This window comes from Grammomys surdaster, unplaced genomic scaffold (genome assembly GCF_004785775.1).
Source record: "Grammomys surdaster isolate TR1022 unplaced genomic scaffold, NIH_TR_1.0 125919, whole genome shotgun sequence".
Lineage (NCBI taxonomy): Eukaryota > Metazoa > Chordata > Mammalia > Rodentia > Muridae > Grammomys > Grammomys surdaster.
This window is the reverse complement of record NW_021620743.1, coordinates 1-21,651: the sequence shown is the minus strand read 5'-3', so window position 1 is coordinate 21,651 and position 21,651 is coordinate 1. Positions and strand designations below refer to the sequence as shown.

The following is a 21,651-nucleotide window of genomic DNA, read 5'->3' as shown; positions in this document are numbered from 1 at the left end:
CTCTTTCTTATTTAAGGTTAAATAGTTAACTTTTCAGAGAATGTTTATAATGTCTACAGAATCCTGATGTAGAGCCATGGAATGCTGTCCTCTTTATACTTAATAATACATAACATGGAATTTACCATATCCACAAACACACGCCAAACAACTACACAAGAACAAACGTTAAGGTAAGGAGAATGACACATGTCACAGAGTGGAGTATTCCAAGTTAGATGTGTCCTCTTACTTGTTCTAAGTATCTTTGATGTTTGTGAATAATGCTAGGTTCCTGCCCTAGAATCATCAGGAAGATTGAACGTCTGAATCCATGCACTATGTTAGTGTTAGCCATGGCTTAATATCTCCCTTAAAAGAGATGAATTAGCAAAACAACAAGAGAGACAGCAGGCATCCTCTGGAATGAACAGCAATGGAAACACAGAAGTGTTATCACAGCCATCCTTTCCAGATACAGTAAGATTATGAAAATTATAGCATTTGGGGCAATCATCAGAGCATCCATGAAAGCCAAAAAAAGGAACTGAAATCAGAAAAGGACATGTTTCCAAGATAGATATATAAAGGAATGTTCTTACCTAGATGGGTGAGGAATAAATATTTAATACATGTGATCATCTTTCTATACTTAAAGTGGCATTCTTGTTTTCTAGTATACAATTCCCCATACAATTTCCCATTCTATTGCTTCCCTAATTCACCTCATGTTTATAATAAGGCTTTAGGTTTGAGTTTATTAATATCAATATTCTAAACATATTTATGCTTCCAGAAGTATTTACTCATAAGCTTTATAAAATAAATTAATGAATGAGACACTTTTGTTGCAATTAAAGAGTTATAATGGAAGATAGCATAATTTTTAGAGAATAAATTTTATTTTATGGCAATTTTATTTTATTATATATGAGCTGATTAAAAATCATGCTGACATCAATCTTTTCTATTATTATTGATATATGTTTTGTCAAATGTGGTTACACTAACTGTCAGACTTTTACAGATCTCCTGAGCTTGAACTGTGTTACTGTCTCTATTTTATGTCAGAGGACACAGAATACCATAGTTTGTTCATTGACAATGGCTGCCACATAAGCAAGCTGGCATTGCTAGGTATTTGATAAGAGAAACTAAATATTTTTTTAAATTAACTTTTATTTTGAATACCTTTAAATTGACTAAACTTGCTAAGGAAATAGGTGGTAAAAATTATTCAATTAATGTAAATTCTTTGTTCCTTTCACTGTCACAGTCAATTCAATTTTCTTGACACAAAGAAGCTATCTGGAACAGGCGGTCTGAGGGCAGTGTCATTCACTTACCTGTGTATGTAACAACAGAAAAATAGATTATTGTGAGTATGCTTTTTTAATAAAGCTGTCTTTACCCTTCATCAAGAAAATTTTTTATTGAAAAGAATAAGACCAAAATAGAAAACTACAACCAATCAAAATATTGAGTTGTGGAGACATGTCTGTATAAATACATTCATAAAACATTCACACACCTAAGGCTCAGGGAATATTTTTAAAGAGTGTGTGGAAAAAGTGTAAGAATCAGAGGATCAGAGAGTTTGATGTGCAATTGTGTCTCCTAAGAATTTCTGAACTAACACTCATAGACCTTACCAATATGAGCTGAACAATGATGACACCAGTAGACATGTCAAAGTTGATGGAAAAGTCCACGAGGCCTCAATCCTACATAAAGAACTGCAGACAACTAAAGAATGCTAAGAGTGGAAGAAATAGTTTTCCCCAGGGTAGAACACACAAACAGTTAATCAAATACCAAATGGTCAACCAGAAATGTACATGCTGCTAACATTATACAGACTCAAAACATATTTAGAAATATAGTTTATGTACATACTTTCATATAACAACAATCATCATAGAGGCCATGAATTTTAAAGAGAGTAAGGAATAGTATATGAGAAGGTTTGAAAGGAGGAAAGAGGAGGGAGAGCTATTATAATTATAATAGCAAAAAAGGATATGCTGTAAATTAAAAATATATTTTTCATTGCTGTAAAAAAGTTTTTTTTACATATTTGAACATATAGAAAGATTGGTAAAATATTTTAGGAGTAGAATGCCATCTTTCTGATTGTAGCGTATGTTTACCCCTCAATACTGTCTTCTCCTGATATTCTAACTGCATTGATGACATAATTTTTCCCATTCCCTTAAGAAACAATTGAGCTACATTTCTATCAAGTTCATACAAAGAAATGTCATATGAGTCTTTGGGAGTTTTGGAATCTTAAGTAATCTGCTCCAAGCCATAGGACAAATACCAAATCTTGTATTGGGTATGCCAGCAAGAGTCAGCAGCTCATCTTCTGACATTTTACCCCACTCTCTTTCCTGCTTTAGCTCTACCCAGTCCCTGAGCCATTTATTGGCATACTTATCTCTATTTGTCATGGTTGTTTAAAGTTTGTTTAATCTTCCTGATCCTTGGTGATAATTTATAAGTAGTTTTGGAATTCACAGTATAGATACCCAGGAGAAGTGAATTGGAGAACTGAGGACAAAAACTAATGTTTAATCTATATATTTGCTAGTTTTGTTCATATTTACATGATTTCTGTTAATTTTAAGTAGAATTCATGAACTAGGATTATTTTTAAATATTTTATATAGTATTCTTTTCTTTATCTATTTTTGACAAACAGGTACAAGCATATGCTTATATTCACAAAGACCTGCTTCTTGATTGATACATATCAATAACACATATAAAGAGAACTCGATATTTCTTTTCATCTGTGTACACAAGTAGAAATGAATGGAAAAATAATTCTGTGGGTAAGGAATTTTCCTAGATTATCTGTTATAAGTTTGAAAATGACACAGTTACCCCAGGGGATGTTGGTATACTTTTAAGTTTGGCATATCATCATAATACTCTCAGATGCGGAGATATAACTGGATATTTTTTCTTCTTGAGAAGGTTATTTATATTTCAAATATATGTGTCATTAGGAGTTATACATGGTCAGACCAAGCAGGTTTTTATAAATCTTTGGAAAATTATTAATAAAGCTATCACTGAAATTCCATGTACCCTGTCTTTAAAAATATCATAGCTGTTGGCAACATGCATATATAGTCTACTGGTCCATTAGCTTCTAATTCTTCATAATTTACTGTGCTGATTTTATTAAAATGTTTCATCGAACTTGAACAACATATTGAGAATCCATAACACTTACAAGTAGAAAGAGGCTTGAAGTTCTTAACGGGAAAGAAAATTTGCTATCTTTTCTCTGTTGTTTCAATGGACCAGACTTGAACCTGAAGTCAGAAATTCTTTCCAATATTTAAATAAAATTGGACATTTTTTCCCTGAATTCAACTTAATCTCCTGAATCATGAGTTTTTTACAAATAAAACAGGTAAAGAATAGCTAGAACATTGTGGACTGTTTTTTTTAATTTTATTTAATTTTATTTTTTATTTATTTATTTTTTTATTACTAATCATCTGAAAAAACTCAGGAGTGGCATTATTTGTTTTTATGAACTTCTATTCCAATTTTAGATGACAACTTTAAAAAACCTTGATTTATAATACTTAAGCCTGGACCTATGCTTATATGTCTTTCCTTTCTATAAAAAAATGAGTTATTAAGTCAATAGCAGGTACCACACTTATTGGGTACATTTTAGCCAAAAGTAAAAGAAGTGATAACAATTTATAAAGGCATGTTCAGTTTATATTCTTTAAACTTTAAAGAAGTTATTACAATGTTTGTTATCCTTCTAAAATGCAAGATATTTCTTCTATTTATAGATGACAGCTTTTAGTTATCTCGACACTAATTTGTACTTTTCTGACAATGGAAGACATGAATAAACATGGTCCTCATTTTCCAATAAGATGAACAAAATGTCAGAAGACTTTCTAGCAATTCAATTAGGATCTCAAATAAATTGGCAAATCTAGAATTACATATAAAATACTGTCAGTCTTCTTCTACCGATGTAACTGTTTCTATTCCATGTATAGAGAGCCCTAGATTTTAAGTATTCTATAATTTATCTCTGCTTCAATCAGACTGATCTTTTCACTATCACTTTGAAATGTTTCTCTTTTTTTGTTTCTCAACAAAATGAAGCACTAAATGTAATTTTGGATCTGACTATAAAAATCCTCAAAACTATAAATTGGATTGAAGCAAATGTTTATCATCATTGTCAAATTATTGTTCCCTATTGGACATTTATCTTTTCCTTGAAACAATGCATAACCAGAGTTTTATAACTGAATTTGTCTTCCTGGGACTTTCACAGAATCCAAATGTTCAAAAACTAATATTTATCATATGTTTACTCGTCTACATTGCAACTATTGGGGGCAACATGATGATTGTGGTTACTGTTGTCTGTAGCCCTGCACTCCTGGGTTCTCCCATGTATTTCTTCCTGGCTTTCTTGTCATTACTGGATGCAAGCTTTTCCTCTGCCATGACACCCAAGATGATTGTAGATTCTCTCTATGAGAGAAAAACCATCTCCTTTGAAGGATGCATGATACAACTTTTTGCTGAACACTTCTTTGGTGGGGCTGAGGTGATTGTCCTGTCAGCCATGGCCTATGACCGATATGTTGCTATTTGCAAGCCCTTACACTACTCTTCCATCATGACCCTGAAGCTCTGTGGTACTCTAGTGGGTGTGGCCTGGGCAGGAGGATTCTTACACTCTATCATCCAAATTATCTTCACTTTGCAACTGCCTTTCTGTGGACCAAATATTATTGATCACTTCATATGTGACTTGTATCCATTACTGGAGCTTGCTTGCACTGACACTCACATCTTTGGTCTTTTGGTTGTTGCCAACAGTGGGTTTATCTGCATCATAATCTTCTCTTTGCTGCTTGTTTCTTATGGTTTTATCTTGTTGTCTCTGAGGTCTCATAGTTCTGAAGGACGGTGGAAAGCTCTGTCTACTTGTGGGTCCCATATTGCTGTTGTGGTTTTGTTTTTTGTCCCATGTATATTTACATATGCAAGGCCTCCCACTGCCTTCTCCTTTGACAAAATGGTAGCAATATTTTACACCATGCTATCCCCCTTGCTTAATCCTATGATTTACACTTTTAGGAATAAGGATATGAAAAATGCCATAAGGAAAGTATGGAAGAGATTGATAGTGGATTCAGATAAAAAATAAAAATGTTATATTTTATCAAAATTAATATAAAAGGTAAAGAGGTAAAATTATTTCATTAAAAAAATACAGTGTGTTCATTATTTGTATGGAAGTAATGGAATTCTGCATAACTAGCATTATTTTGGAGATTAGAGGATGTTGTTTTCCCTTTTATATCCGGCATGTCTCCAGAGTAGGAAACTCAATATTAATGTGGTTAAATTTATTTTACACTTACTTAGAATCTATTAATAAAAACGAATGAACCAAGTTACCTGATATAAGTTAGCTATTAGCTTCATGCTTTTAAAAAATCTGCATGAGAGTCAAAATGTCTTAGACATTTGGGTGAAAATTTACTTACTCCACTATTATAAGTAAAAAGAAATTTCAATTTATGGTAGTGATGTCAGTAACAGTCAGAGTTTAGGAAGGACAGAAGGAAAATCTTCCTAGAATAACTGTAGGTTTCCTGTCTTTTGTGACTCCATTATTTCATGGGAGTCTTCTGCCATCTGCTATAGAGTTTGAATCATTTCTTGATATCTTGAGAGACAATATGCAGTTAGGCCATTCCTGCCAGTACACACCTGTTTCTTGGCTTGGGAAACAATTTATGTCAGCCAATCTTGGGAACAGAGATGGGAGGAGCCCATAATTGTTTGTGAATGATCATCTCTAGAGATTCCACAAAACTAAAAAAGCTAAGATCAACTAACTCTTCTGGCTCCTAAGGTACAATAAAATATAGGGCCACTATAGAATTTTTTTAAAAACAGTTTTTGAATGAGGATTATCTTTCTTTTCTTTTTCAAGATTTTATTTATTTTATGTATAAGAGTACACTACAACTATCTTCAGACATGCCAGGAAAGGGCATCAGATCTCATTACAGACGGTTTTGAGCCACCATGTCATTACTGGGAATTGAACTCAGCACCTCAGGAAGAAGAGTCAGTGCTCTTAACCACTGAGTCATCTCTCCAGCTTGAGGATTATATTTCAATTTATATATCAACTTTAAAGTTTTGAATTTTATATCCATATTAAAAACTTGTCTATTTGAATTTAACAGTAATAAAAGCATTTAAATTTAGAGAAACCTGCTTGTTGTAGTTTTGAGGAACTGTTCTATTGATTTTCATTATGACTGAAAACGTTCTCATTAACATTGAATAATTCTTTTGTCCTTCTGTCAGAAAAACGTTTGGAGTTACAAAGAAAGGGATGTACTGAAAATGAAGGAGAAAGAATAGAGGGGTTTCTGATGCACACAAATTTTATAAATAAAGCCATGGACATTTATGTAAACAAAGATTTTACTGGGTTGTGAGTATTAAAACACTTACATAAAAGATGAGGAAGATAAAAATATTGTAATTCTTTATCCTAAATACAAATTTTATAGTATTCAATAGAAAAATATATTTAGTATTTTTTATACTGCTCACCTTCCTTTGATTTGACATTGTTTTGTGCTGTTTGCTTTCTTGATGATAGCCATTCTAATAGTTGCAAAATAGTATTTCAGTACAGTTTTGATTTGAATGTCCTGATTTGCTTAATGTAATTTTAATTAAAATTTCAGCACATTGTTGTACATAATTTTATATTCTTCATAGAATAATCTACTCTATCTGATGGCAGCAGTTTGTGGGGGGCTAGGATGTTGACAATGTCAAAAGATTTTATAATTCAGGAATTAAATGATTACGGTCTAAGAAGAAAATGAAGACACTATCAGACACATGTAGCTCTTTATATTTTCTATAAAATTTCAAATAAATAGCAACCTGCTTGGAAAATATGCCTACTGCTCCAATGGCATCATGTATGTTAGAATAATCATCTATTTTTTCTTCCTTTCTTTTTTTCTTTTCTTAACTTTTTTTTAATTTAATGCTAACTTCATGAAATAGAACCAATATATTACACGATACTTTTAGGTTGTTCAAAAACCAGAGACCCGATAGGTCATGGGCCCTGCAAGAAAACTAATGCTATTATTTGGCATATTATGGGCATAGCAATAAAATTATCCCTAATTGATAATTAGTGCACTTCTTCTTGAAGTAGGTGGTAATTAACAAAAGATTCAAAGCTGGACAATGTTTAGACAGTGACAAGCTTTCAAAAATTTACTGGATGCCCCAGGGGGAGGGAATTTTGAGGGTGGGGAGGTAGGAGTTGGGGAGGTAGGTAAGGGTTACATCCACAGAGAAGAAGGAGGAGGGGTGAGGGGATTGGGGGTTCCTGGGTGGGTGGGGGATGGGGTAAGGGGACAACATATGAAATGTAAATAAAACATCCAATAAAAAAAAGAAAAAAATTTACTTTAAAATGGGCTATCTTTATCACCCTCGATTCTCAGGAATATATGTGGAAAAGAAGACAGAGCTTAAGAACCAAAAGTGGTGGGTGAATTGATGGAAACACTTTTTCCAAACAGAAGAGAACAGGTTTACATAGGAACTCAGAAGACAGACAACATTCACGGGACCAGCCCAAGCATAAACCAGACAAAATTCTAACACACTGCAGGGGAAGTAGGCCCACCCCTAACTAAGAAGCTGTTTGTAATTGATAGTTTCTGGGAGAAGGAAAATCAAGTTTTTATCAATGTACCAGCACTAAGCATATTAACCACATGTTAGAGAAGGCCCATGAAGAGAAATAGATAATTAACAAAAATAGGACTTCATATATTTTTATGCTTTTTTTTGGCAACTTTTTCCTTATTGGTTGTTTGTTGGTTGTTTTTGGTTTTTCTTTTTCTTTCCTTTGTTTTTTTTTCTTTAGAGGGAGAAAGGGGAAAGAATAGGACATTGGGTAGGTAAGGAGTAAGGAGGATCTGAGAAGACAGTTGGGCAAGAGAAAGAATATGATCAAAATATATTACATAAAAAATAAAAAGATAAAACTAGAAAAACTTAATTCCAGAATAAGGTTTCGTTTCTCATTGAATCCAGTCAGTGGAAAACCCATCAGAGATAAGGAGATGCAGTCATAGGATCTCATCACTGTGTCTCTGTGTTGCTTGGCTCGCAGTTTTATTGTTGTTGTTTGTTGTTTGTTATTGATTTTTATTTTTTTACTTAGTTTTTTACATTTATGTGTCAGCTCATCTAATTTGCAAGTTCTCCTAAAATTGAATTTAAAAAACAAAAAACCTTTTTTTAGAGGTTATAATTTGATTATAAAAGTTCTCCAGCTTCCAGTCTACAACAGCTCTTTGGGGAAGATCTTGTGCTCCAACACACACACCCTGCCTCCTGTGCCCTGCCCATCACACCCAGGCTCACAGTTGAGACCGCCACCCCAATACCTGGCCAAAGAGGAATCCCCCTAAAGGGGTACCCAGAGGAAACAGGACCTCCTGGCCAATCAGAGACACATCTTCCTTCAGTCTGCAACTGTACCCTGGGGAAGGTTGTGTTCCAGATCCCACCCCACCCCAGTCATCACAACCAGGCTCACAGGCTCACAGGCTCAGAAGAGAGACAGTCTCCAGTCAGAGACAGCAAGGCCAGTTAATACCAGAGATAACCAAATGTCAAGAAGCAAGCACAACATAAGCAACAGCCTTTCAAGTCCCAGGTCTCTGGGACTTTCTAGAGATTCTCCCACCCTATATCCCCAAAAGCTACATATTTCCATTCATTCTCTTGGCCTTCTGGGCTTCTCTCCTGTCTCATATCATACCTAATCCTGCCCCCTTTTATTAATTTATTATTTGATTCAGTAATTGATATTTTAAGGTGAGGCCTCTTAATATCTAATTGAAGTGATTTTTAGAATTTAATGGTAATTAAAGACTCAGAAATGGACAATGTGCACAGAGTGAGAAGCTTTGGAATGCCCAGCCCTAAGTGGGCTGTCTTTATTACACTTCTCTTCTCAAGGCTCAGGGATCTATGTGGAAGAGGAGACAGATTATATGAATCATTATTATTATTATTCTGCTTTTTATATATTTTTCATAATTTTCTTTAATTAACAGTTTTGACATAGTATTTTCAAGAAAACTCATACACCTTCCTTGCAGACTGATAGAAGGATTCATTATGAGAGCACTCAGCTCATAGCATTTTGTTTTAATCCTGCAGAGAAGCCATAGTTCAATCATTACATGGCAATGTTCTGTCCCTAAACGTGATGCCATACTAAAGCATTATCAAACAGAAATCCAGGAACACTTAAAAAGAAAAGAGGTACACTTTGAGTAACATAAAAAATGATGCTTGTTTTTTTTTTTTTTAAGGATATTCCACATTGGTGGGGGGAAAAAAGCCCACTTAGTAGGATAATTTAACATTTTATAAAAAATACGGAAACAGTGAGTAAGATGGACCTGGGGGGACAGGGAGACACACTTCCCCAGGTCATTGCTTCAGTAGATGGCGCAGGGACCAGAGGTCCTGCTGCGAGGTATCTCTGGGCTAGATTGGGAGCATAATGTTGGCACTTGGATTGAGAAGCTGGAGGATGAGGAGATAAGGAGAAGATGCTCGAACATATAACAAGGACATATGCTCAACTATGTTCATAGCAGCCTTATTTATAATAGCCAGGAGCTGGAAAGAACCCAGATGTCCTTCAACTGAGGAATGGATTCAAAAAATGTGGTATATTTACACAATGGAGTATTACTCAGCTATTAAAAACAATGAATTCGAGAGTTTCCTAGGTAAATGGATGGAACTAGAAATCATCATCCTGAGTGAAATAAGCCAATCACAAAAGGACACACATGGTATTCACTCACTGATTATTGGATATTAGCCCAGAACCTTGAAATCCCCAAGATGCAACTCACAGGCCACATGAAGCTCATAAAAAAGGAAGACCAAGTGGGGGTGATTCAGTTCTTGTTAGAAGGAGCAACAAAATACTCAAGGGAGCAAATATGGAGACAAAGTGAGGGACAGAAACTGAAGGAGAGGCCATTGGAAGACCTTTCCACCTGAGTATCCATCCCATGTGCAGTCACCAAAGGTAGATGCTGATGTGGAAGTCAGGAAGTACATGCTGATAAGGGCCTGATATGGATGTCTCCTCAGAGGCCTTTAAGAGTCTGACATATTCAGAGGCAGATGCTCACAACTAGCCATTGAACTGATCATGGGGTTCTCAATGGAGGAGTTAGAGTGAGGACTGAAGGAACTGAAAGGGTTTGTGGCACCATGAGGAGAGCAACAATACCAACCAGCCACAGCTCCCAGGGTCTAAACCACCAGCCTGGGAGCACTTAGGGAGGGATCCAGGGCTTCAGCTGAATACGTAAGAGTGGAGGGCCCTGCTGGGCATAGGTGGAAGATGAGATCCTTGACCTCATGAAGCCTGGACGCCCCAGGGGGTGGGAATTTTGAGGGTGGGAAAGTGGAAGTGGGGGGGTAGGTAGGGGTTACATCCACAGAGAAGAAGGAGGAGGGGTAAGGGGATAGGGGATTCCTGGGTGGGTGGGGGATGGGGTAAGGGGACAACATATGAAATGCAAATAAAATATCCAATAAAAAAAAAGAATTATGCTATGCTGCGTCGTGATATTGTGGCATTCAAATCCACTGGGAGAAATCAGAGAGTTAAAATCAGCTCAAATTTAGAGTGAATGAATGTATTCTCTTTTTTTTTCAGTTAAAAATTATATTTTTCCTTTTTTTGAGATTGTTATGAATATTTTATTGTATATTTTATTTATTTATATTTCAAAGGTTATTCCCTTTCCCAGATTCCCCTCCAGAACTCCTCATCCCATTCTCTCTCCCCCTGCTTCTATGAGGGTCCTCACCTACCTGCCCACCCACTCATGCCTCCCTGCCCTGGCATTCCCCTACACTGGGACATGAAGCCTTCCCATGACCAAGGGCCTCTTCTCCCATTGGTGTTCCACAAGCCTATCCACTGCTACATATGCAGCTGGGGCTATGGGACCCTTCACATGTACTCTTTGGTTGGTGCTTTTGGTCTTGAGAGCTCTGGAATGTTTGGTTAATTGAAAAGGCCCAGTCCTGAATTCCTGACACATGTCCCAATGCTCCTGATCTGAAGTCACTAGCCCCTGCAAGTACCCCACCCACTAACCCCTACTCCTACCCTGGTAGAATTTCAAACTTATACAAACACCTTGGAAATCAATTTGGCAGTTCCTAGGGATATTGTGAATAAATGTACCTCAAGACCTAGCTATACTAACTCTGTGTATATACCCAAAGAATGTTTCACCATACCACAAGGACACTTGCTCAACTATATTCATATCAGCTTTACTCATAACAGCCAGAAATTGAAAACAACCTAGATATTCATCAACCAAAGAATGGATAAAGAACATGTGATACATTTATACAGTGGAGTATTACTCAGCTATTAAAAACAATGACATCATGAAAATTTCAGTTAAATGGGTGGAACAAGAAAATATCCTGAGTAAAGTAATCCAGAAAGACAAACATGATATAAGTGGATATCAACTGTAAAGTAAAGGATAACAACTGATCCGAAGAAGCTAAGCATCAAGGAGGGCTCAAGGGCAGATGCATGAATCTCATTGAGAAGAGGATATAGAAGACATGTTGGATATGGATTAGGTGAGGGAACTGGATACAGTAGGGATTGAGATAGGAACAAAAGGGATCAATTTGGGGACAGAAGGAGAGGAGAGTACTGGGAAAGACAACTATAACTAGGGAGTGGTGTATCTCTGGGACAAACTAGAAAACTAGGGCAATGAAAATTCACAAGAATCTATGAGGATGACCCTAGCTAACTAAGACTTCTAGCAGTGGGGGATATGGAAACTGAAAGGGCTATCTCCTGTAGCCAGGCGACACTTCTAATATAGAGATTGGAATACCAACATAGCCACAAAATCTTCAACTTACCATTTGTCCTGTCTACAAGATGTGCAAGGGTAAAGACATAGTAGAAGTTGAGAGAATGATCAATCAATGACTGGATGAATTTGAGACTTGTGCCATGAGAGGAAGATCACCCTTGATACTGTTAACAGTATTCTGCTATATTGTCAAACAGGAGCTTAACAGAGAGGCTTCACATAACAATTGATGGAAACAGAGGTCCACAGCAAAACATTAGGAGGAACTCAGGGAATCTCGTGAAAAGGGAAGAGAAAGGATCCAGAGGGGTCAAGGACAACTCAATAAAGCCTGTGGAATCAACTAAACTGGGCTCATAAGGACTCACAGAGATGGAACTGCCAATGAGAGAGCATGCGTGGGACTAACCTAGGTCCTCTGCACATACATTGTGAATGTTGGTCTTCATGTGGGACTCCTAACGGTGGGAGAAGGATCTGTCTCTGATTGTTGCCTGATGTTGAGACCCCTTTGCCCTACTAGGCTGCCTCTTCTAACCTTTATAGAAAATGCATCTAGTCTTAGTGCAACTTGATATGTCAAGGCTGGTTGATATCTGTGGGAGGTCTCCTCTTTTCAAAGAGAAAGGGAGAAAGAGTGGATGGGGAGGGGAAATGTGTGTGTATGGGGGGGTGAAAGTGGAGAGAAAGGGGAAATTTGGTTAAGATATAAAGTAAATAAATAAATAATTAAAAATAGAGAACATCGAGTAATGACACTATTTTAAAAATTATTTTAAATGTGAAGAAAATACTACTACATTAAATTGTGTACTGAGTACAATTGTGTAAAAACAGTCTTATCATGCTACAAATGCCAACTAAACACAATATAGTCAAATAAAAGCCGATATTTCTAATGAATATAGATGCAAATCTCTTCAAAAATTCTACCAAATTCACTGCAAATATACATTAAAAGAGTTAAAACCTATGACCATAAGAAATTGTTTCCTGAGTTGCAATGAAGTGTCTATATATAAAAAAAACTTAGTATAATTCATTGTATTGGTAGAAGGAATGAAAACAATCAAATTATTATCACAATAAATATGGAGAAAATATTTACAAAATTAACCCTGTTTCATGGTGAAACCCAACACAAACTATGCACAGAAAGAATTTACATTAAAACAGTAAAAATGATTTATCAACACATGTAGCAGGCACCATACTCAATGATAAATGAAGAATGTCTGTCTTTACCTTCTGCTCCATATAATATTTGAGGTTAGCCATTCAATTAGATAATGAAAAACTCATCAATATAAAATCAGATATAAAATTATTTTTGAGATGTGTAAAACCATAAAGCTTTCTTGAGAAAATTAAAACCAATGAAAAAGTTCAGTAAAGTGACATAATACAAAATATTAAAAATAAGATATGTTGTTATAATCTTATTTGAAACTAATTAAGTGACATATATGCATATATATATATATATATATATATATATATATATATATACATGCACGTGCATGTACACTATCACACAATGCATATAACAAAAATTTGAGGAAAGGGGAATGACAATCTCCCAGACAGTACAAATATCTGGGAAAAAATACAAATGTCTGAGGTTGGAAGAAGCTGCTCTGACCTTCTGTCATTTGAAGACTCAACAACTGCCAGCTATTGAGTAGAGTGTCAAGCTGCCCTAGACACTGAACTAACTAAAACTTCCATCTTAAACTTCTCAGACTTACAAGCTATGAAAAAATTGTTGTTTTTATTTATACATTACCTAATCTGATGTCTCTCTAAAATAGCTGAACATACTGCAATATTATTTTAAACAGTATGCTTTACAATTGCCTTCATGTTCTACATTTACCCTGATTATACATCAGTGAGAGACAAGAGAACACTTTGAAACTTTCATCTATTTAGAAAAAAGTGATGTGGTCATTCTTAATTCCATGATGCTATACTCACAAAAAGAACCAAAAAATTAAGAAAGAAATTATTTTTTTTAAATTAAGATTATGTGCTTAGAGAATACCAAAATGCTTTCCTTGAACTAAGTTAAGTTGTGAAGTTAATTAGTTTGATTTGCTCATATCATAGCTACAGCAGGTAAAACCAGAATTAATAACTTTCCTAGAGTGATTAATCTTAGCTGCCAAAGAGAAAAATTTGCTGAACAAGAATCAAAAAAGAATGTGTCTAGAAATGAAAATGCCCTTGGCATGGAGGAGCAAAATGTATTAGTGTTATTCTGGTGATGTAGGGAACTGTAGGGACAACCTCCTATTTTATCACACCTTCAAGTGTACCTTCTTTTATTTTCCATTACAACTTTAAGATACATGATGAGCATGTCAAGAGTTTCTTCTGTCTACCATTGTAAACTTTTAACATATTCTCCATCTTTCTGAGATATGTAAGCTCTGTAATATGTCTGTAATCTTCCTTCTTAAGCTGTGGGCTTACCATGTGTGTACTCAGTAACATACTCATCACATACAGAATTCTCTTAATGGATTTATGTGCCACTCAAATAAAATGACTACATTTCTTTTGAAAATTAAGAGCTTTCTTTTTTTGTTGCTTAGATATGTTTATTCACTTTTAATGAGATCACTGCCAATACATACATTATTTTCCTTAACTTTATTTTTGCATTAAGCAAATGTCTGTCATGCAGCCACCAAAAACCTTATAGTAAATTACACAGGTTTGTAGTCCAGTTTCGACTCTAGCTTCTTGGAGTCAGCCACTTTTCTCACTGCTTTCATGAAGTCTTTCTGAACTACAAAATCATGATCGGCAGGAATTGCAAACATACCTGTTTCAGTACAAACATTTCTCAGTTCTGCTCCATTAAAGCCATCTGAAAGCTTTACAATTGCTTCATGATCTATTTCACCATGCTTTGTAATAGGGCCTGCATGAATTTTCAATATATCTAATCTTGCTTGTTCATTTGGTAAATTGATATGTATTTTTCTATCTAATCTTCCTGGGTGCAGCAAAGCAGGATCCAGTGTATCTGGTCTGTTTGTAGCCATGATCATTTTAACTCTATGCAGAGTGTCAAATCCATCCATTTGATTTAGTAATGCCATTAAAGTTCTCTGAATCTCTCTGTCTGCTGATGTTCCCTCAGAAAACCGACGGCCACCAATAGCATCTATTTCATCCATAAAAATGATGCATGGCTGGTGGTCCCTGGCATAATTAAACATTTCTCTAATCAAACGAGCATTTTCACCAATGTGCTTGTCTACAATAGAACTAGAAACAACCTTTAGGAAGTTGCTGTCCAGCTGACTGGCAACAGCTCGTGCCAAGAGTGTTTTCCCAGTGCCCGGCGGTCCATATAACAAACAGCCTTTTGGAGGTATTATTCCTACACGCTGGAATAATTCTGGATTTGTAAGAGGTAATTCTATTACTTCTCTAAATACCAGAATCTGTTCTGACAGGCCTCCAATCTCAGAATAAGATACATTTCCAGGATTCTCATGAGACATGCTGTAAACCAATGGACCCACCTCTCTTGGCAGATACCTCATGATGGTCAGTGTGGTCATATCCAAAGCAACTCTGATTCCTGGCTTCAGCTTACTTTTATCAAGCTGCCGACGACAATGTACAACATATCTAGGTCCATTTGTTGCTTTAACAATGAATTTTTCTTCTGTTAACTGTTTAAGCACTTCACCTACAATCTGTCCAACACTTTGTAGTGCCTTCAGATCATTTTCAGACTTTTCATACTGCTTGGTAAGTTCTTTTAATTGCTCCCTTGGGTCCTTAAGATGGCCGTCAATCTCCTTGTGCTCTAGCAGCTTCTTGCGGTAGTCCTGAAGCGCCTTATCTCTAGGGTCCGCCGTGATGAGAAGCCGTAGCTCGTGAAAATTAAGAGCTTTCTAACCATAATAATAAAAGTCTTTTAAACACTCAAGTATATCCAGAGGTTAGGTATGGTCCCCAGTTGAGGGATGGGGCCACTCACCCTTCTCAAAATTTTAAACCAGAATTGCTCCTGTCTAAAAGAAATACAGGGACAAAGAGTGGAGCAGAAACTGAAGGAAAGGCCATCCAGAGACTACCCCATCTGGGGATCCATCCCATATGCAGCCACCAAACCCAGTCACTATTGCTAATGCCAAGAAGTGCTTGCTGACAGGAGCCTGATATGGATGTCTCCTGAGAGGCTTGGCCAGAGCCTTACCAGTACAGATGTGGATGCTTGCAGCTAACCATCAGACTGAGCATGGGGACCCCAATGGCGAAGTTAGGTGAAGGACTGCAGGAGCTGAAGGGATTTGCAATTCATAGGAAGAACAACAATATCAACCAACCAGACCCCTCAGAGATCCCAGGAACTAAACCACCAACCAAATCATAAACATGCAGGGATCCATGGCTCCAGCTGGATATGTATTAGAGGATTGACTCATCTGACATCAGTGAGAGGGGAGGCCCTTGGTTCTGTGAAGGCTTGAAGCTCCAGGGTAGGGGAATGCTAGTGTGGAGAGGCAGGAGTGGGTGAGTGTGTGGGGGAGCACCCTCATGGAAGCAGGGTGGAGGGAGCATGGGATAGGGGTTTTTGGAGGAAAACTCTGGAAGGAGAATAACATTTGAAATATAAATAAATAAAATAACCAATAAAATAATAAAAAATGTTCAAGCAAGTATAAAAGCACAAACAGGCTATCACAAACACGTGGAGAAAGAAATCTTAAATATCCAGGAGATTCTGTAGGTTTTCTTGTGATATCCTAAATACTCTGATGCTTTCAATCCTTTCTCCCTTTCTTCCACAAGATTCAACAAGCTCCCCTTCATATTTGGCTGCATTTGTTTGTATCAGCTGCTGGGCGAGTCGCTCAGAGGACAGTTATGCTAGGGTCCTCTCTGTAAGTATAGAATAACATTAATAGTGTCAGGGATTGGCTCTTTCTCACGGCTTGGGTCTCAGGTTAAGGCCTGCCTTGATTGGCTAGTCCCTCAATTTTTATTTCATCATTATTCCTGCACATCTTGTATGCAGGACACATTATGGGTTGAAAGTTTTAAGGGTAGGTTAGTGTCCCAGTCTCTTCATTGGAAGTCTTGCCTGGTTGCAGAAGATGGCTGTTTCAGGTTCCATATCTCGTATTGTAAGAAGTTTTAGCTAAGTTCACTCTCAAAGCTTCCTGGGAGTTCTTCTTGTCCTAGGTTTCTAGTTCATCCCAGAGATGCCTCCTCCTAACCCAGTTCTCTCTCCCTTGTCTATCCTTTCCACAATTGTTCCCTCCTGTTCCCCTCCATACACCCTATCACACCAAGTTCCTTCCCTTCATGCACCCTCTTTCTTATTTTGTTTTGCTTTCTCAACTAAGCTTGGTACATAGGGGCTCACAGAGTCTGAACCACCAACCACACAGCTTGCATGAGACAGACCTAGACTCTCTAATGTATGTAAAAGGTGTCCAGCTATCTCTGACTTTGTTGTCTGTCTTTGCACCCCTTTCCCTTAACTAGGCTGCCTTATCTTGGCTCAGTAGGAAAAGATGTGCCTAGTCCTACTGCAACTTGGCATGCCAAAACAGGTTGATATCCATAGGAGTTCTCCCCATCTTTGAAGAGAAAGAGTGTAGAAAATGGGGTGAGGGATGTGAGAGGAAGGGACTGGGAAGAGAGGAAGAGAAGAAGCTGCAATTGGGATGCAAAGCCAATAAATAAATTAATAAAAAAATAAAAGTTAGCAAAAGAAAATACCCAGGAGAATAAGAATCAGTCTCCCAGGCTGTTGACATCTCAGGGATACCTCTATAAACTCCAGTGGCAACAAAGGAGGGAGCTTGAGCTTCTTTGTTTTTCTTGCATTCTGAGACCATGCTGATGGCTGGACTAGAGTGGCAATGCTAATAGGCTTCGCATCAACTTCCAGAATCACTGTACTTTCTCTCAGATATGGATCGGAGTTGGATACAAGCAGAAGTGTGGCCACCACTGAATAAGGATACTCCATAGAGTAGGAGATGCCTATTTTCAGATTTTTCACGGAGGCAATTCAGTAATCTATTTAAGGTACATTTCAACATTGTCACAGATTATGTCAAATTATAAGAGAGTACTTTAAATGTGGATGCTGTTTTATCGGGCCACTATGCTTAAAGCAAACATGGAATATCTTTGCATAACTGGGTGTATGGAGTTTCATATACTCGTTGATCAGAGTCTGCATCATTACGCTGGATACTAAAATTATAAGTATTCAGTAAATCAGTGATTAAGATGAAATACTCAGATCTCAGAGGCCAGCATATGAAAACTAACAATTGCTCACTTGTCTACTCAGAATTTTTTCTTCCTTCTTTTCTTTTCCCCTCCCTCATTTCTTCCTTTCTTTCTTCCACTTGAGCATCTGCTTCTTTAAGTCTAATGAAGTTAAACACATTTTCAACGTGTCATCTAGAAGTTGAAAGCAAATATCAGAAAAATGGCACAAGTGCTAATTTTCCATGATCTCTCCAACAGAGGTTTACTTGTTCTTTGTAAGAACATTTTCAGTGGGTAACACTATGTTCTTACTGTGATGATATCACCGATTAGAAAGTAGTATATTTTGAAGTTGTGTAGAAGGTGACACAGGACTGTGAGTGGTTGGGGGGGTTATCTATAGTATATAACTATTGATAAATAACATAAAATGTACTCTTCCCATTACTGGATACTAGGTATGATACAGAGGACACTAAATCAGGAAGAGTGGCATAAATCAAAGTGAAGTTTGCTGTTTTAAGCATGTCCACTTAACTGTCTCTAGATGGTAGAGACTGCCTCTGAACTGTTATGAAAATCCAATTAGTTAAAGACTTGAATTGCTTCAGGACTCACAATTTTGAGTTGGTCTCTCTTAAAATAAACAGAGTCACCCAGACACCAGAAGAGAAGTTTCAGATATCCATTAACAAGGCAGAGAAATGGGGCAGTAAAAGTTGTTTTCTCTATGCCAGAAACAGTAAAAGAATTAATGCTCAGATACTTTGGGAAAGTGGGAGTGAGAAATGGGTTATTAATCTGAAGAGTAGTGGGGTTTGTTTTTCTCCCTTCGCATTTTCATTGGGTAAAATGCTGTTCCATTCTGTAATTTCAACCATGAGCATCATGCCTTGCTGCCCTCTTACTAACTTTCTTTGTCCATTCTGTTTTGGTTCTGAATGACAAGTGGTAAACTAAGTAGTGAACATCTTCATTTATTGTAAATAACTACTGCCTGACCCAGTCACTTTATACGGTTTGTCTCAAAACATTGTTTCCTTGGATATAGCATGTGAGTGGCTGGAGTTTATATTATACATGCTAGTGAGGAACTGATTTGAGGACATCATGAAAATGACTTGTAAAATAAATACACTGTCACATGATAGATTTATAAACATGTGATGTAATTTCTACTTTCTTTAGATACTTATCATTGAAACAAATAATTTTCTTTTCAGAGCAAACATATTATTCTTATGCACACATATATTTATATGCATGAAAATATATACATGTGAATATTTATAGACATGTATATTCATACAGAAAATATTGTATAGGAAAAGATACAGGTGATTTTTGGGTTGTGACTGCCTACCAAAAATGAACCAGAAAGCTAGAATATTTACCAAAAAGACTCTGGAAATACATTCTTTGGGTAACAAAGTTGAGTTTTCTTATGAATTATTTACAGCTAGGATCGTAAAGGAATGCTACTCTGAGTAACATTTTATATTTTAGAATTTGACAATATAATGGAGATGAGCAGATAAGATGTCATGGAAATGTTTTATAGTGAATTACTATAAATTTCAAAGCATGTATCTTTACAAATAATTAAGTTAGAATACTCTAAATTATATTTGATGGAAGGTTCAAATTTTCAGTTATGTGTTGTCACTAGTTTTCATTTGTAGCTGATTGGTGGCCATCTGATTCTTCCTAATTGGCTTGGTTGCCTTTTTCAGGATGTCTCATTTGTACAAGGACAAAGAAAGAAGATGCTTTAAACTGTACAGATGAAAGAGACTATAAATAACAACCTTTTCTTGTAGTTTTTATGAAGGAAAAAAATCACTCCTTACACTGTTAATTCTGTAGAAACATCATGCATGCAAGAGCTTGGATCGCTAAAGTCCCAGGTTGAGTAACTTGTTTGATTGAGCATAATATCTTTGACAATAACTTTTGCAAAAATAAAATACAGAAACTCTTGTAACATACTCCTGACTATGACTAGGATTTAAAATCTGGAGCAATTGCTTTTTAATTCTATTTGCATTATTTCACTTAGCCATTATAAAAACAGAATATATTTTTTAAAATGTTTCTATTATGGTATAAAATGATTCAGTGAAAATTTCAGACTTTCAACATACACATCATGTAGAATGCTATTTACTTTCCCACAGAAGTTTTTGTTTTATAAAGAACAGGCTAATTCATTGGCTTTTCCAATAAATTCACAGTTTACATACATTTGAGATGGATTTATGATTTTGAAGTGTTAACTAAAGAGTCTTTTGCCCCCTTTGCTGGTAGATAAGGCAGTGCTCTGGTCAGTCAAAGAAGACTTAAATTCTGGTCTTCATTTATATCCTGAATAGTTTAAAATGCATGTTAATCCTCCTCTTCAGGAAGTCCATGAAGACTGATTAAAACTGATCATTCAAATATTGTGAATTCTTCTCTTTTCACCTAAGTAGATGCTTTTATTTTCAATATTCTAGATGTGGCTATTTAGGGTATTAAATACTATATTTCAGTTCAATATTATATGTTATAAAATTATACACTTAAAAAGTTATAATACTCTGTTTTAATGGCAAAATTAACAAGGACTATCTTCTACATGATAATGCAAACTTGAACTGGGTATTCTTTTCTCATAATTGCAGATTTACATGAACAGATTTTACTTTAAAATTTTCATGAGAAAAATGGAAAACCAGAGCTTTGTCACTGAGTTCATTCTCCTTGGACTTTCACAGAATCCAAATGTTGAGAACATACTGTGTGTTGTTTTTTTGTTTATCTACCTTGCAACTATTGGGGGCAACATGATAATTGTGGTGACCATTGTCTACAGCCCTGCACTGCTGGGCTCCCCCATGTACTTCTTCCTGATATTCTTGTCCTTACTGGATTCATGCACTTCTTCTACTGTCACCCCTAAGATGATCATAGACTTCTTCTATGAGAGGAAGACCATCTCCTTTGAGTGTTGCATGACACAACTGTTTGCTATTCACTTTTTCACTGGGATAGAGGTGATTATCTTGTCAGCCATGGCCTATGACCGATATGTGGCCATTTGCAAACCCCTTCACTACTCCTCCATTATGACCAGAAGACTATGTGGCACTTTGGTGATGGTATCCTGGACAGGAGGCTTCTTACACTCTATCATTCAAGTTATCTTCACTTTGCAGCTGCCATTCTGTGGACCCAATGTCATTGATCATTACCTGTGTGACTTGTTTCCATTATTGAAGCTTGCCTGTACTGAGCCACACATATTTGTCATTTTGGTGTTTTCTAACAGTGGGTCTATCAGCATCATAATATTCTCTATTTTACTTGTCTCCTATGGTGTCATCTTGTTCTCTCTGAGAGCTCACAGCTC

General features: G+C 36.3%; 2 protein-coding genes and 1 pseudogene across 2 annotated transcripts; 2 read left to right on the top strand and 1 right to left on the bottom strand.

The window, feature by feature from the left end:
* The first annotated feature begins 877 nt into the window (after nt 1-877).
* Nucleotides 878-5,188, top strand: LOC114608499 (olfactory receptor 4C15-like). Its single transcript, XM_028752461.1, has 2 exons — nt 878-887; nt 4,236-5,188. The coding sequence occupies exon 2, from the start codon at nt 4,253-4,255 to the stop codon at nt 5,186-5,188; it is 936 nt and encodes a 311-aa protein (XP_028608294.1). The 5' UTR covers nt 878-887; nt 4,236-4,252.
* A 9,525-nt stretch (nt 5,189-14,713) lies between these two features.
* Nucleotides 14,714-18,009, bottom strand: LOC114608511 (annotated as a pseudogene).
* Nucleotides 18,010-20,929: 2,920 nt separating this feature from the next.
* LOC114608524 (olfactory receptor 4C15-like) lies at nt 20,930-21,643 on the top strand (the record flags this gene model as incomplete). Its single annotated transcript, XM_028752488.1, has 1 exon — nt 20,930-21,643. A coding segment is annotated over exon 1 (714 nt), but the record flags the coding sequence as incomplete, so codon positions are not given.
* Nucleotides 21,644-21,651: the final 8 nt, after the last annotated feature.